Source organism: Suncus etruscus, chromosome 6 (assembly GCF_024139225.1).
Source record: "Suncus etruscus isolate mSunEtr1 chromosome 6, mSunEtr1.pri.cur, whole genome shotgun sequence".
NCBI lineage: Eukaryota > Metazoa > Chordata > Mammalia > Eulipotyphla > Soricidae > Suncus > Suncus etruscus.
Genome location: NC_064853.1, coordinates 26889486 through 26905073, shown reverse-complemented (window position 1 = coordinate 26905073; position 15588 = coordinate 26889486). Strand labels below are relative to the sequence as shown.

At 40.1% G+C, this 15588-nt stretch overlaps 1 protein-coding gene across 2 annotated transcripts in view; it reads right to left on the bottom strand.

The window, feature by feature from the left end:
• EPS15 (epidermal growth factor receptor pathway substrate 15) overlaps positions 1-15588 on the bottom strand; it is a 169472-nt gene that overhangs the window by 7452 nt on the left and 146432 nt on the right. Inside the window, exons 21-24 of one of the 2 annotated variants that reach the window (XM_049774674.1) lie at positions 12552-12621; positions 9224-9300; positions 5787-5949; positions 2252-2430 (exon numbers count right to left, since the gene is read on the bottom strand). In XM_049774674.1, coding sequence (XP_049630631.1) covers positions 2252-2430; positions 5787-5949; positions 9224-9300; positions 12552-12621 — 489 coding nt within the window. The remainder of the gene's footprint in view (positions 1-2251; positions 2431-5786; positions 5950-9223; positions 9301-12551; positions 12622-15588) is intronic. The other variant, XM_049774675.1, reaches the window with a different exon arrangement.

Sequence of the window (15588 nt, the reverse complement as noted above, 5' to 3'; positions counted from 1 at the left end):
GGTAAGGTGTCTGCCTTGCAAGCGTTAGAGTAGGACGGACCGCGGTTCGATCCCCCGGTGTCCCATATGGTCCCCCCAAGCCAGGGGCGATTTCTGAGCGCATAGCCCGTAGTAACCCCTGAGCGTCAAACGGGTGTGGCCCAAAAACCAAAAAAAAATCACTCCTGGCAGGCTTGGAGGACCATATGGGATGCCGGGATTCAAACCACTGTCCTTCTGCATGCAAGGCAAACACACTACCTCCATGCTATCTCTCTGGCCCCAGACTGTTTATTTTGTATTATAAAGATTGTAACTTTGTAAAAAGGCAAAGTCTTCATTTTCAATTAAAACAACTGAAAGTCCACCTAATGAATGTTAAGCCAGTATGTTTCCAAAACTCCATTGATTCCTGTGCTGAGGAATGCAGTTCAGTGGCAGAGTGCATGTTTTATGCATATAAGATCCTCGGTTTGAGCCACAGCACTATACACACAAAATTCACATTCAGAAGAAGCAACTGGAACTTAAGGTACACACTGGAAAGTCGAGTGGCTCTGTCAATATTTGCCTTAGTTGCATGTAAATTCCTGCCCATTTCTTTTTATTTTTCTGGTTTTTGGGCCACATCCAGTGGTGCTCAGGGGTTGACTCTTCACTTGGGAATTAGGGAATCACACCTGGTAAGCTTGGGCGTTATATAGAGTGTCAAGACTTCAAACCTGGGTTGGCTGCATGCAAAGCAAATGCCTTATTCTCTGTACTATCTCCCTGGCTTCCGCCTATTCCATTTTATTAAGAAATGGCTACAGGGAAAAAGCTTGGCTCAATAACCCATCACAGTGCTGAGGAGTTGGGTCAGGAGGCAGATTGTGGTGAAACCTGACCACAAGACTTGCTATTTCCAGAACCATCTCAGTCTGCTTGCTTGTTTTGTTTCTTTGGGCCATAAGCAGCCATACTTGGGGTTTACTCCAGGCTCTGCATTCAGTTATCATTCTGGCCAGCTTGGAAGACCATGTGGGATGCAAATGAGACAAACTGGATCAGCTAAGTGCAAGGCAAATACCCTATCCACCAGAGTACAACTCTGGCCCCATATTTCAGTCTTTTTTTTTTTTTTAACACCCCAATCTTAAAGCAGAGAAAGATCTAATTGGTATACAGAATTAATAGTGACAATGAGGGTCTTTTCACCTGAAAAAAAATTATTTTCTAGGAAAACAAACTTTTGCTATAACCCCTACCCTCATTTTTATCTGAGTAGTAATGAATTGCATGTCAGTATTTTATATCTCCAGAGCGATGTCTCTATATTTGATCAGCTACATCTGGGATCTTAAGAGTTTCTGCCTATGCCAGTACCATAGCATCCAACCATTGTTTTTTTTTTTTTTTTTTGGTTTTTGGGTCACACCTGGCAGTGCTCAGGGGTTATTCCTGGCTCCAGGCTCAGAAATTGCTCCTGGCAGGCACAGGGGACCATATGGGGCGCCGGGATTCGAACCGATGACCTCCTGCATGAAAGGCAAACGCCTTACCTCCATGCTATCTCTCCGGCCCCCCAACCATTGTTTTTACCAGTCCATGAATTTCAGTCAGCTCTGAGATGATGAAAAATAAAACCACAAGGGTAATGAATTAAGAGTTCTCCAGGGCTGGAGCAATAGTATAGCGGAGGGATATTTGCCTTGCATGTGGCTGATTCAGGATGAACCTGGGTTCCATCCCAGCATCCCATATGGTCCCCTGAGCCTGCCAGGAACAATTTCTAACAGCAGAGCCAGGGGTAACCCCTGAGCTCCACCAGGTGTGGCACAAAAAACAAATAAACAAATAAAGCTGCTCACTGTACTACAGGAATCAACAAAGCTTGATACACAAACACACGTACAGTTACAAATACACAAGCTTATTATTGGCATTAATCACCCAGTGAGCAGAGAACAAATGACTCTAAACTTCACCTGCAACATAAAAGCTTTCAGGATTTTACTGATATTATATGGTTTACCAAGAAAAGTTGCAAAACAATGTATGTACATCTCTAAGGAACTAAAACTACTAAAATAATTTGTGAATGGAGTCATTAAAGAACCATCCAAATAAAACTAGTCAGAGGTTTTGTTTGGGGGATGAAGGTTATTTTTACAATATTGGTAAACTTAGTCAAAATACTGCAAATTTGGCAGACTCCAAAATATTCATTAAAAACTTTCAAACTGTGAAAGGAAAATATTTTTCCCCAAAACAGCCCATTCACAGTACTTACAGCACTGAAGTTAGCAAAATTGCTTGGGTCAGCCTCTTTACTGGTAGTAGTAGAAGTAAATGGATCGCAAAACATATCAGGATCTTTGTCTTTGGGGCTATCACTGCCTGGGAAAGGCTGAAATGGATCATTCAGTTTAAAGGGATCTGAAGAATCCAATTTGTTGATGGATCTTTTCCCTGGATCAAAATCATTAAAATTAACTCAACCAGAAAATATGGCAAACATAAATACACAAGAACATGCATGCAGGGGGCTTAAAGACCTAGGACTGCTAAAACACCTTTTAAATATGGTCTTAAAAGGCCACAGCAATCATCTGTCTTCATTTTTCACACAAAACCTGTATACATTTCAGCTCCATTTTGCCCAAGGAGGGGGGAAAGCTAAAGAGAGAAGTCAGGAATCATACTTTCACCCCAAGAATAAATGTTTTACCCAGAAGAGGCAGTTACCAAGAGAAGATTAAGAAAAAAAGAGGGGGCTGGCGAGGTGGCACTAGAGATAAGGTGTCTGCCTTGCAAGCGCTAGCCAAGGAAAGATCGCGACCGCGGTTCGATCCCCTGGTGTCCCATATGGTCCCCCCAAGCCAGGGGCAATTTATGAGCGCTTAGCCAGGAGTAACCCCTGAGTATCAAACAGGTGTGGCCCGAAAAACCAAAAAAATAAAAAAAATAAAAGAGGATGATTAAATAAAAACAGAAATGGACTCCATGGTTATAATCTCAGCCTAATTTTTAAACGGAAAGAACAAGTGACTTTTGAAAAAAATGCCAAAATTCTTCAGATTCTTTTTTGGGTCTACATACAATACAGAGAGCATAAAATTAAAAACAACAACAACAAAAAGAAACCAACAAAAACACTCCTTCACAAACCCATGAACACATTACTATAATATCTTAAACTGAAGTCCTTGGCCTAAATCTTTGTGACTGCATAAAAATAATCTTTTACCAAATAACAGTTAATTAACTCATCACTATTTCTGAACATGGGGTCTCTAATTTTATTCTAAGTTTAGTACATCTTGAAAAACAGGTAAGAATTGGTGTTCATTTTTTTGTCTGTTGTTTTTTTGGGCCACGCCTGGTGACACTCCTAGCTGTGTATTTAGAAAGTGCGCCTGGCTCGGAGGACCATATGAGATGCTGGGGGATTGAACAGCAGTCCTTGGCTAGCGCCAGCAAGGCAGACACCTTACCGCTCCAAACCACCGCTCTGGACCCAAGAATTGGTGTTTTTATCTTCAAGTATATTTATCCTATAATGAGTGGGCTGGTAACAGCAATCATAACAATGTATTTTTCCACTATTATAGCAGTCTACAAGAACTGTTATCTTGGATCTCAATGTATCTTTCCAACAGTCCTATGAAAGTAGGCAAAATTAGAATTATGACTCAGCATGCAGGGCAGATAGCTCTGCATGTAATGGTATGCTGAAACTAGAGGATGCTCCACATCAGCCTGACATCGATGAAAGAAATGCACAGAATCCAGAGTCTTTAAATATAAGAATCTGATACCAACAATAGCTAAAGTGTGAAAAAGTTTCACCGGACCACAGAGAATGACTCGAGTTGGACGGACTGGTATGCCTGGAACCCAGAGTCTGTCTTATGCCAATAAACTTCTAGGGTGAGGCCTTTTTGTAATCAGGTCAAGGAGTTTTTCTCCATTTTCCCATTTTTCTGGACCTATGCAAACAATGGCGATTCCCACTATCACACCTTTACTATATTTTTTTACTCTTTTCCTTTAAGGAAAAAAAAAATACAACTTACTGAAGTTAAAAACAAATAACTGTAGTAGAATGCCTGTCTCGAAGACAGGCAGGGGATGGGAAGGGGGAGGGGGTAATGTTACACTGGTGAAGAGGGTGTTCTGGTTATGACTGTAACCCAAATATGATCATGCTACTTAAAAAAATAAAGAATTACTACCATCATCTTATAGCCTAGATATCTCAGGCACAGGCATAAGAAGTTATACACTCAAGAGCTAGTCAGAAGACAACCAGAATCATTAACCAGATATTTTAGTTCCCAATTCAATGCTCTCTCTAACAAATATTCCTCATTTGATCTTTCTGTAGTGATATACATTTAATGTGTTGAAGATTCTTAGATTGTGTTACAGCACTCGTACATACTATTTCACTTTGGATTTAAAAACATCATTACATTAGTACTGTATAGGAATAAAGCTTAAAATGAGCAGATCAGAACCTTTTGTGATTTTAAAGTACATTCTAAACATCTTACTTTCTTGTAATATATAATACTAGCTACTTTTCCTAAAAGATAGGACCTTATTATCTTGTTTATCTAATTTTCAATAGAAAACTGAGTATTAAAGATCATAAAAACACTTTTTTTTGGGGGGGGGTTGGGTCACACCCAGCAGCGCTCAGTTCTTACTCCTGGCTCTGTCCTCAGGGATCACTCTTGGCAGGGCTTTGGGGGACATGTGGGATGAGGGAATTGAATCTGGACTGGCCAAGTGCAAGGCAAGTGCTGTATCTGCTGTACTATCATGACAGCCCCTATGAGCAATTCTTTAACTTGAAGAAGAAAAATTAATCTACTCAAGAAATACCACGAGGAGGCTATTAAGAAAGACAAGAATAATCTATACTCATTCTGAAAAATTACCAAGGAACAGTATAATTAATGTGCCAGATATATGTACTCGGCATCCAGTACTACACATACTCACGGGCCAGCATTTTTGGTCAGTTCTCATAAACTGTTTGTTTTTGTTTTTGTGTCACACCAGCAGTGCTTAGGGGTTACTCCTGGCTCTATACTCAGAAATTGCTCCTAGCAGGCTTGGGGGATCATATGGGATGCTGGGATTTGAACCAGCGTCCTTCTGCATGAAAGGCAAATGCACTACCTCCATGCTATTTATTTGGCCCCCATAAACTTTATCTTTATTCAAAAACAAACAACAACCTTTCCTCTGTAGGATGTTAAAAAGTGAAAATAAAATACAAAAAAGGGAAAAAATTGTAATTGTTTTTGGAATCTTGAAATAACTTACAAAATGAAAGTTTCTCTTGTTAAGTGAGGGAAGATTATATATTCCTTCAAGAAAAATACAATGTTTTTCTTGCTACATTCTAGATGCCAAAGAAAGTCATATATTCTCACATTAAATAATTTGAGAAAGATTTCACATTTGGCAGGAAAAGAAGAAAACCGAGTTAATCATTTCACAGAAATTATTTAAAAAGTAAGGTTCAATAAACTATTGTTGGAATGGCCACAAAGAGAAGACATTTCATCAGTATTTTCCTTTTCCACTAATGTCCTGTTTTTCTAGAAGAGCAGTTCACAACAGACACACATGATAGCTTCTGACCATGTCTGTCACATCATGCTGAACTCAGACAGACAGGTGTCAGCTGCAGGCTTCTCTATATTTTCTGACTTTTTAAAAGCCTCTCACAGATAAGGCTACAAGGTTCACCAATGTCTTCAAAAAAGAAAAGGAACAAGATTGATTTAGGAAAAGCACAATTCTCTTACCAGGTGGTGGTGGGCAGGGTCTTGTTGGAGTTCCCGTCTTTGGTGGCAGGGCAGGGGGTACATCTTCATTTTTAACTGACGTTTCATCAAGCACATTCTTTGTAATGACCACACTGCCGACAGAGCCCGATGTAGCTGAACTAAAAGGATCTTCATTGTTGACCTTTGAAAAGAAATTATATATTGTTACATAAATTATAATCAACCAAACTGCATGATCAGGCAGCATTTGAAGAATCATCTTTTTAGTTTGGTGTTTGGGCCCCACCGGGTAGTACTCAGTGCTTATTTCTGGCACTGTGGTAAGGGATCACTCCTGATAGGCTTGAGGGATTCTATGGAACATTGGTGATTGAACCTAGGTTGGCGGCATGCAAGGGTAGTACCCTATTTGCTGTGCTATCCCTCTGGTTCTGGAAGAATAATCTTAAATTTTATTTTATTTATTGATTATTTTTGTTTGTTTTTGGGCCACATCCAGTGGTGCTCAGGTTACTCCTGGCTCTGTGCTCAGAAATCACCCTGGCAGGCTTGAGGACCATATGTGATACCAAGGATTGAACCCAGGTCTGTCCCTGGTAGGCTGAGTGCAAGGCAAACACCCTACAGCTCTGCTATTGCTCTGGCCCCTAATCTTAAATTTTACGTAGTTTCACTTACCACTTCAATTCTGAAAGCATTGTTTTTAATCTTTGCATTTAGGGTGAAAAAGATAAAGAAAAACTGCTCTTGGTGTTGGTGGTATAACTTTGTAGACCAATACTATAAGCTTAAATACTATTGTAACCATATTATCTAAATTATAATAACATATTTAAAAATATTCTGTATAGAATTCTGGTAGTAATTAAGATATCACTGATTTTTTTAAGTGCAAGCAATAATACTACAACAAGCCAACTCTGGATTAAAGGTTTGCCAAATTTCATATATTATAAAACCACTTGTTCATTTTGCTCCATTTAATGATTTGATTTGAGGACCACACCTGGCAGCACTCAGGGGATATTCCCACTCTGTGTTTGGGATCACTCCTGATGGTGCTTTTAAGACCATGTAGAATGGGGATAGAATCTATGTCTTGTCTATATAAAGCAAATGCTCAGGCCACTGAGCTATCTCTAAGTCATTGAGGTCCATTATATTTATTTTTAAAATATAGAAAATTTGGCAGGGTGATTTGGGGGGTCACATTCAGCAGTGCTCAGGGATTACTCCTGACAGTGTTCAGGAAACTATATGGGATCCTGAGGATTGAGCCCAGGTTGGCCATATGCAAGGCAAGTGCCCTACCCACTGTACTATCTCTCTGGCCCCTGATTCAAAAGATTTTCAAATGATAAAAATACCATTAGCTCTAACACTATGACTAAAAGAGGCATCTTATAAAATAATTTGGAAGTTAATTTTTTTATTTTTTTTATTTTTTTATTTTTTTGGTTTTTGGGCCACATCCTGGCTGCTGCTCAGAAATAGCTCCTGGCAGGCACGGGGGACCATATGGGACACCGGGATTCGAACCAACCACCTTTGGTCCTGGATTGGCTGCTTGCAAGGCAAACGCCACTGTGCTATCTCTCCGGACCCTGGAAGTTAATTTATAAGGTAAACACCAATCCCATAGAAGAGTAAAAGTCTTACTCTTGCAAACAGTGTGCAAAGGATCTAAGGGTCACTCCCAGTAATGTCAACATGGCTGGATGGTTTTATGTGATGTGGCACCACAGGACCAGTGCCAGGAACTACCAGGTCCACACCCAGCAGTGCTCAGGGGCCTCTAAGACTCTACCCAGTAGCGGTGCATAGGGGATGATACTTGGAGTCATGTGGTGCTAGGATCAAACTCGGATACTGCAACATGCAGAGCATGCACTCTGAAACTTCGTGTGATCTATCTACTCAACCCCAAGAGTCACTCCTCTTTAGATCTATGTAGGTGTTTCTCTACTGTGGAACTATTGGTATCTGGACTAAATATAATTCTATGTTATGAGGGGCTAGACATTTAATAACATCCCCTATCTATTAGACATGAATAGTGCTTCTACATCCCAGATGGCAACCAAAAATGTCTCTAGATATTGTCAAATGTTTCCAGATGGAAGTGGAGCCAGGCTGAGAATACATTCAACTGAGGACCAAAAATACAGATAACTTAATGTACATTCTATTCTCTCAATTGTCTGAAATGATTCTAGAGCTATACTGAAAACTAAATAGTGATATTACTGACTTAACTTCAGAATATAAGGTCAAATAACCAATGCAGAGAGGATAAAACAAGTGCCTGATTATATATCTACTGACCCAGGCAGCAAAAGGGGAAAAGTATACTTCACTTGTGAAAAACATACTTTCAAAGACTCTTTTTTTTTTTTTTGTGGTTTTTGGGTCACACCCGGCAGTGCTCAGGGGTTATTCCTGGCTCCAGGCTCAGAAATTGCTCCTGGCAGGCACGGGGGACCATATGGGACGCCGGGATTCGAACCGATGACCTCCTGCATGAAAGGCAAACACCTTACCTCCATGCTATCTCTCCGGCCCCACTTTCAAAGACTCTTAAAAGAAGTTGTAGACTGAGTGATGGCACAAGCTCTGTAAGGCATCTGCCTTGCAAGCGCTAGCTTGCAGTTTGATCCCCTGGTGTCCCATATGGCCCCCCAAGTCAGGAACAATTTTTGAGTGCATAGCCAGGAGTAACCCGAGTGGCAACAGATATGGCCCAAAAACAAAAAACAAAACAAAACAAAAATAGAAGTTGTAGACCAGAACTGACAGTGAAGTATACTGACTTTTATCATCATTATCTTTATGTATAGAAATGTCTATTTTTAATTACATTTTAGCTTCCATTTGTATATGAACATCTACTATAACTATTTTAATCAATTTATTAATTTTTATTTTTTATTTTAAGCATTTATTTATTTATTGACTGATCAATTGATTGGCTCTTGGGTCACCTGGCAATGCTCAGGGGTTTCTCCTGGCTCTGTGCTCAGAAATCGCTCCTGGCAAGCTCACGGACCACATAGGATGCCGGGAATAGAACCAGTTCTGTTCTGGTTGGCTGCATGCAAGGCAAATGCCTTACCACTGTGGATCTGTCCGGCCCCAATTTATTAAAAAATTCAATCATAAATTGCAAGGTCACAAAGCTATTCTTGAATGGGTTTCATGTGTACAATGTTTCAACACCAAACCCTTCACCAAGTGCTACTTCCCCCCACCTATAGCGCCAGTCCGTCGTCCCCCCCCCCCCCCCCCCCCCCCCCCCCCGCCCCCATGGCAGGCACTTTCAAGCACTGTGGTTTACCATACTTGTAACTAATTTATTGAACTCAAGTTGCAACACTATGAGAGGGTCACTATGAAAGAACTGCCCCTTGGGTGGAAACACAGTATATTTCCCCTTCCCACTAACGATTGTAGATCACCTTTGACAATGTGCTGAAGTCAGCAAATCCTTCTTCAAATGATTCATTTCCAAAAACAGAAGCAAAGGGATCTGTGGCTAAAAGAGTAAAGTAAAGGAAATCAATACAACAGAGCAGGAAGTCATAAATTTTAAGATAGTACAATGCCATAAAATTCTTGGTAATGAAAAAGATCTAATCCCAAGTAATAATTTTCAAATTTATAAAAAATTCACAAAATAAGCAGTACATTGACATTCTCACAAAATGTATTCTTCTATATAAAATATAAATCAATTGGTGAATGGTTTGGGTTGAAAAATAGGTGAACTAACTCTAAGCAGTGTTTATGACTTTGGAATATATATTGAGTATACAGTTCTTATGTATTTAAACTAACCCAAATAAATAGATCAATAAAGCTTTATGGAGGACATCTCTGGCAGTGCTTACTCCTAGCTCTACATTCAGAAATCACTCCTAGTGGTGCTCAGGGGACCATCTGGGGTGCTGGGGATTGAACCCGATTCTGTGGAGTGCAAGGCATGCACCCTGCCCTACTCCAGTCCCAGTGTATCAATAAATTCAAGAGTTTGACAATATTAATTCCACATCATTCTCTTTCTGTTTTTCTGGGTCACACCTGGTGGTGCACAGAGGTTGTTCCCAGAGGTCTTTAGGGAACTAGGAGGTCTAAGAATAGCAACAGGGCCTCCCACATGCTTACTGTTTCTCTCCAGACCCTATTATGCCTGATTTCACATTTCATACTCATTCTTCAAGTTCCTTTCATATTCATTTAGTTTTGCAGGGGAGGGGTTCCAAGGCAGGGCTCAGAGGGCCTGGGGGCCACTCCTGGCAATACTAAGCAAATTAGGGTGGCAGTTCAATGTGAGGGTCTGAGGATTCAGTGCTTCTCAGGTCCTGCAGAGCTGGGGATAACTAGGGCTACTCGGAGCACACGAGGCAAGGCTGAAGAGGCCTTGTGACCTGCGGAACAAATCTAATCCTGTACCATCATCCTGGCCTCTTTCAAGGCCATTTTAAATGGTATCTCATTCACAATGCTTGGACTAACCTAGATTTCTAATTTTTTTATTATATATTTTTTATTTAAGTAACATGATTATAGTTCGGTTATAGTCACAAACAGAATAGATTTCTAATTTCTAAAGCAAGAAGAGATTTCTTCCTTCTCTGTGACACTGATCACATTCTCATACAATGACCATTTATGACTGATGCATCAGCCTCATTGAACTGTAAGGTTCTTGAAAACAGTGAACAAGACTTATGCAAGGAAGAACAAACCATTAAATGACATTTGTTGACCATGTGTCAAATCTAGGAAAAATCAGACACAGTCTAGTGAGAAACTGGTTAACAAACAGCAGCAAAAGTATTTTTTATTTGTTTGTTTGCCACACCTGGCAGCACTCAGGGAACCATATGGGATGCTGGGAATCGAACTGAGGTCTGTCCTAAGTTGGCTGCATGCAAGACAAACGCCCTACTGCTGTGCTATTGCTCCGGCCCCAGCAAAACAGTCTTTTTTTTTTTTTGTTTTTTGTTTTGGTTTTTGGGCCACACCCATTTGACGCTCAGGGGTTACTCCTGGCTATGAGCTCAGAAATCGCCCCTGGCTTGGGGGGACCATATGGGACGCCAGGGGATCGAACCATGGTCCGTCCTACGCTAGCGCTTGCAAGGCAGACACCTTACCTCTAGCGCCACCTTCCCGGCCCCAACCCAGCAAAACAGTCTTAAGCGACCTATTAAAGAAGTATAAAAAAAGCCTGTACTAGGAATTTTCAACTGTACAGAAGAATCAGGAAAAGCAAGCAGTTGTTAAATTTGATCAAAGACTTTTACAAAGAACCAGTAATTTGAAAATAGATGACTATGAAAGCTATTCTCAGTAATAATTGCAGAACAAATTATTTAGCCAACACTATGCTGGCATAAGAATTTCGCTTAATTGCATTTAGCAAAAGAACTAACATTTTGGTTGAAATGAACTGACTACCTTTGATATAGGCTTTATATATTCTCACATAAGGTCTATACCAATAACTCAAAGACTGTTCATAGGAATTACTGCTTGATACAAGAAAGTAGAAACAAAACAAGGAAAGAGTTGGGAAGGAAAGAAAGGAAAAAGGTGACAGAGTAAGCAAAGCAGCACAGCAGAAGTTCTTGGTTTTTTTCTTCAACTCTTTATTTGTATATCAAATCAATTTTAGAACAAAAGTGTGGGCCAGAGAGATAGCATGCCAGCTGCAAGGCCTTCACGTGCTGGTGGCATGTGTGCCATAGGTTCACCATCATGGCTATAGGTGGTACAGATATTCAAACCAGGGTCATCTGTGTGGAGGCAAGCCCCCTTAATGCTGTATAATCTCTCTGACCCCTTTAGATACTTTCTTCCTTTATGTATTGCTGAGTACTAAAAACCTAAGGCATACCACAAAAGTCCCCTTCTGATTTGAAATCACTCTTAATCTTAATCTCTCTTTCCATTTTTACAGTTTTATTGCTCTGTTGTCACCATTTAAGCAACCAAAAATTAATTATAACTGTGTTAACTTTTTTTTTTGGGCCACACCCGGCAGTGCTCAGGGGTCACTCCTGGCTGTCTGCTCAGAAATAGCTCCTGGCAGGCACAGGGGACCATATGGGACACCGGGATTCTAACCAACCACCTCTGGTCCTGGATCGGCCGCTTGCAAGGCAAACGCCGCTGTGATATCTCTCTGGGCCCTAACTTTTCACTTTATTTTCTGTGTCTCTTTTATGAGTCACATATTATGCATAGCAATTTATTAACTTATCAGTTCAATACTGAGTCTAGAAAAACATGTACTGTAATTTAATCAGTTTTTTTTTTGTTTCACCTGCATAAGCTAGAGCACATACTCCAATGAGATATTGACATGAACAATAACTGAGATAATGAAAAGACAGCAAAAAAAAAAAAAAAAAAGCTAAAAGCTAAACATTTTATCTTTAGTACTTTTTTTTTTGGTCACACCCGATGGTGCTCAGGGGTTACTCCCGGCTCTGTGCTCAGAAATTGCTCCTGGCAGGCTCTGGGGACCATATGGGATGCTGGGAATCAAACCGAGGTCTGTCCTTGGGTTGGCCACATGCAAGGCAAATGCCTTACCACTATGCTATAGCTCCGGCCCATCATCTTTAGTATTCGATACATTAAATTAATCAAATCAAATTGCAATAATTTTAAAGCTATGAATAAGCAAAATAGAGCAAATATATTTTAAAAGACTAAAGAAGCTTGAAGAAAAGGGTAACTTTTACTACTTACAGAAACTGACCATTGTTCCCTTACCTGAATCTCTAGCTGCAACAACAACTGTTCCACCAGGAGCAAAAGGATCATTGTGCTTCAATGTTTCTGCCTAAAAGAAAATTATGCAAAAACATTATGGAGATGCAGCATTTTAAAGCTAAAACCAATTTGCTACTTCAAAAAAAACATTCTTTAAAAAGTCTAAGACATACAAGGCTTTAGCTTATTTATTTTTGGTTTGGGGGCTGCACTCAGCAATGCTTACAGTCCATATGGGATGCCAGGTATCAAATAAGAGTCAGCTGCAAGGCAAATGTCCTACCTGCTGTGCTATCACTCCAGTCACAGACATACAAGGCTTTGGGAACAAATATTTTCCTCTACTGATATACAATCGTATTAAATCAAAATGACATATACTTTCTTTCTTTTTTTCTGCAACCTGATACCTTTCCAGAAAAATATACATGGTCCACAAGTATAAAATATAATCATCTTTCCAAACTGTTGACTTCTCAAAAGTCTACTTGTGCTCTTCCCAATTATACTACTCTTCCTTTGAGGTTATTATTCTGACGTTGCTGGTATTCATATCCTTTTAATTTGTGTACTTTTTTTTTTTTTTTTGGTTTTTGGGTCACACCCGACAACTCTCAGGGGTTACTCCTGGCTCTAGGCTCAGAAATTGCTCCTGGCAGGCCAGGGGGACCATAAGTGATGCCATGATTCAAACCACTGTCCTTCTGCATGCAAGGCAAATGCTCTACCTTCATGCTATCTCTCTGGCCCATGTACATTGTTTTAACATTTTATTGTTTGTTTTGGGGCCATACCCAGAAGGACTCAAGGGTTACTCCTGACTCTGAGCTCAGAAATCATTCTTGGCAGGGTTCAGGGAACCATATGGGATACCAGGGATTACACTTGCTATGCTATCTCTCCATCCCTATAACAATTTTTGTTTTGATTAAATTCTCAGCTGTAATGAGTCATTCTTTGGGAGTTGGGCTGCAGTTTGGTTAACCCACAGTTCCCAGAAGGGAAAGGGATATCTGGGGAGGATAGGAGAAGCTGATCCGGTATTAATTCTCAGCAATAATAGTAATTCACATAGATAAGATTATAGCAGGCAAGAAAACTCACATTGCAAACTGTTCACCCACAAGCCAGTTGCTCCACCATGTGGAACCACAAGCCTAGATGACAGCTCACTCCCAAGCTCTCCTGCCTTCTATTTATTGAGATCTAAGCAAAGCCTCTCCCCAGGGGGAAGGGAAAAAAGGCAGATGAAAGGCAATGGGTAAACAAGACCAAGAGAAAATAATTAAGATACATATGAGAGGAACCAGAGAGCACAGCGGTAGGGCGTTTGCTTTTTACGCAGCCTACCCAGGATGAACCCTGGTTCAATTCCTGGCATTCCATATGGTCCCCTGAGCCTGCTAGGAGCAATTTCAGAGTGCAGAGCCAGGAGTAACTCCTGAGCACAGCCGGGTGTGAGCCAAAAACAAACAAACAAACAAAAAAAGATACATCCGAGAACTATTTCAAAGGCCTCAATTTACCTCATTATCACCTTTGAGTTGTAGATTTATTTCATTACATTTATTAAATGTGTATATCAATTAAGCTGCTATTTTAAAAATCAACCATTCTGGTTCATAGAGTTTTGTTTTCATTTTCTGTGAACTCTAGTACTAAACCAGTTTATAAAACCCTTCCTAACAGATATAGAGACCACAAAATTCCTGTATAAAATAGCAATTGAATTATCAGCCCTTTCAATAAAAAGATATCCAGTCAATGAATTGCTTCTGATTTTATTGATTGTTTTAATAATAATGTAATGACTTACAAAGAGATTTGCTTAAACTTTAACTTTTTAATATTTTTTGCTCAGAATTTTAGAGTAAATATTTACAATAAAAGCGACAATGGGGGGGGGAGATACAATGTATAGCAAATGCAATTAGACCCATTTAAAAACTACACAAGAATCCCCCTGTAGTATCCTTTTATAGGTGAGGTTTTTCATCAGTCGAAGCTGATCAGCCATCACTGAGGGAAAGGGGTTCTTTTTTCTAAAACACTTTTCTAGTGCAAGGAATATTGGCTGTCCCATTGTGTCAGCTGGCAAAATTTTACCAATTATTTTCTTCATACATGAATAGCATGTATTAAAAAAGTAAAGCTTCATTTCCCAGCAAAGCTATTATCAAACTGTGGAGAGAATTTGAATATTTCATTATTTTTCCCACTGTTCAAACAAAAAAAAATTTCGAAAATATGCTGGCTTGTGTTACACAGCTTATTACCTCATTTAGAGTCAGCAAAAATTAGTTCTTGCGTTTTTTGTTTGTTTGTTTGTTTTTGGGTCACAACTGGCAGCGCTCAGGGGTTACTCCTGGCTCTATGCTCAGAAATCGCTCCTGGCAGGCTCAGGGGACCATATGGGATGCCGGGATTCGAACCACTGACCTTCTGCATGCAAGGCAAAACCCTACATCCATGCTATCTCTTCGGCTCGTATTATGAGGTTTTCCAATTTAGAAATCAGCAATAAATATAAGAAGTACACAGCCCATTGACATCTTGTCTGAATGGTATTGTGATTTGCCAAAGTCAGCTGTTTCTCAAAGCTGTGTGTGTGTGTGTGTATGTGTGTACATATATGTAAGCATTTGGACAACCCCTGGTAGGGTCTATTCCTGGCTCTGTGCTCAGGTGTGACCCCTATCAGTGCTTATGGGATCATGTGTGGTACTGGGATTTGAGTAAGGGGTTAATTAGAAGTGGCCACTTCAAGTTCACATGCCTTACCTCCTCATCTTTCCCTCCAGCCCTTAAAACTTGTTCTTAATTGCTTAAAAATAAGACAAATCGGGCCCGGAGAGATAGCACAATCCAGGACCAAAGGTGGTTGGTTTGAATCCCGGTGTCCCATATGGTCCCTCGTGCCTGCCAGGAGCTATTTCTGAGCAGACAGCCAGAAGTAACCCCTGAGCACCGCTGTGTGGCCCAAAAACCAAAAAAAAAAGAGAAAAAGACAAATCCTTATCTTCTAATCAGCATGAAC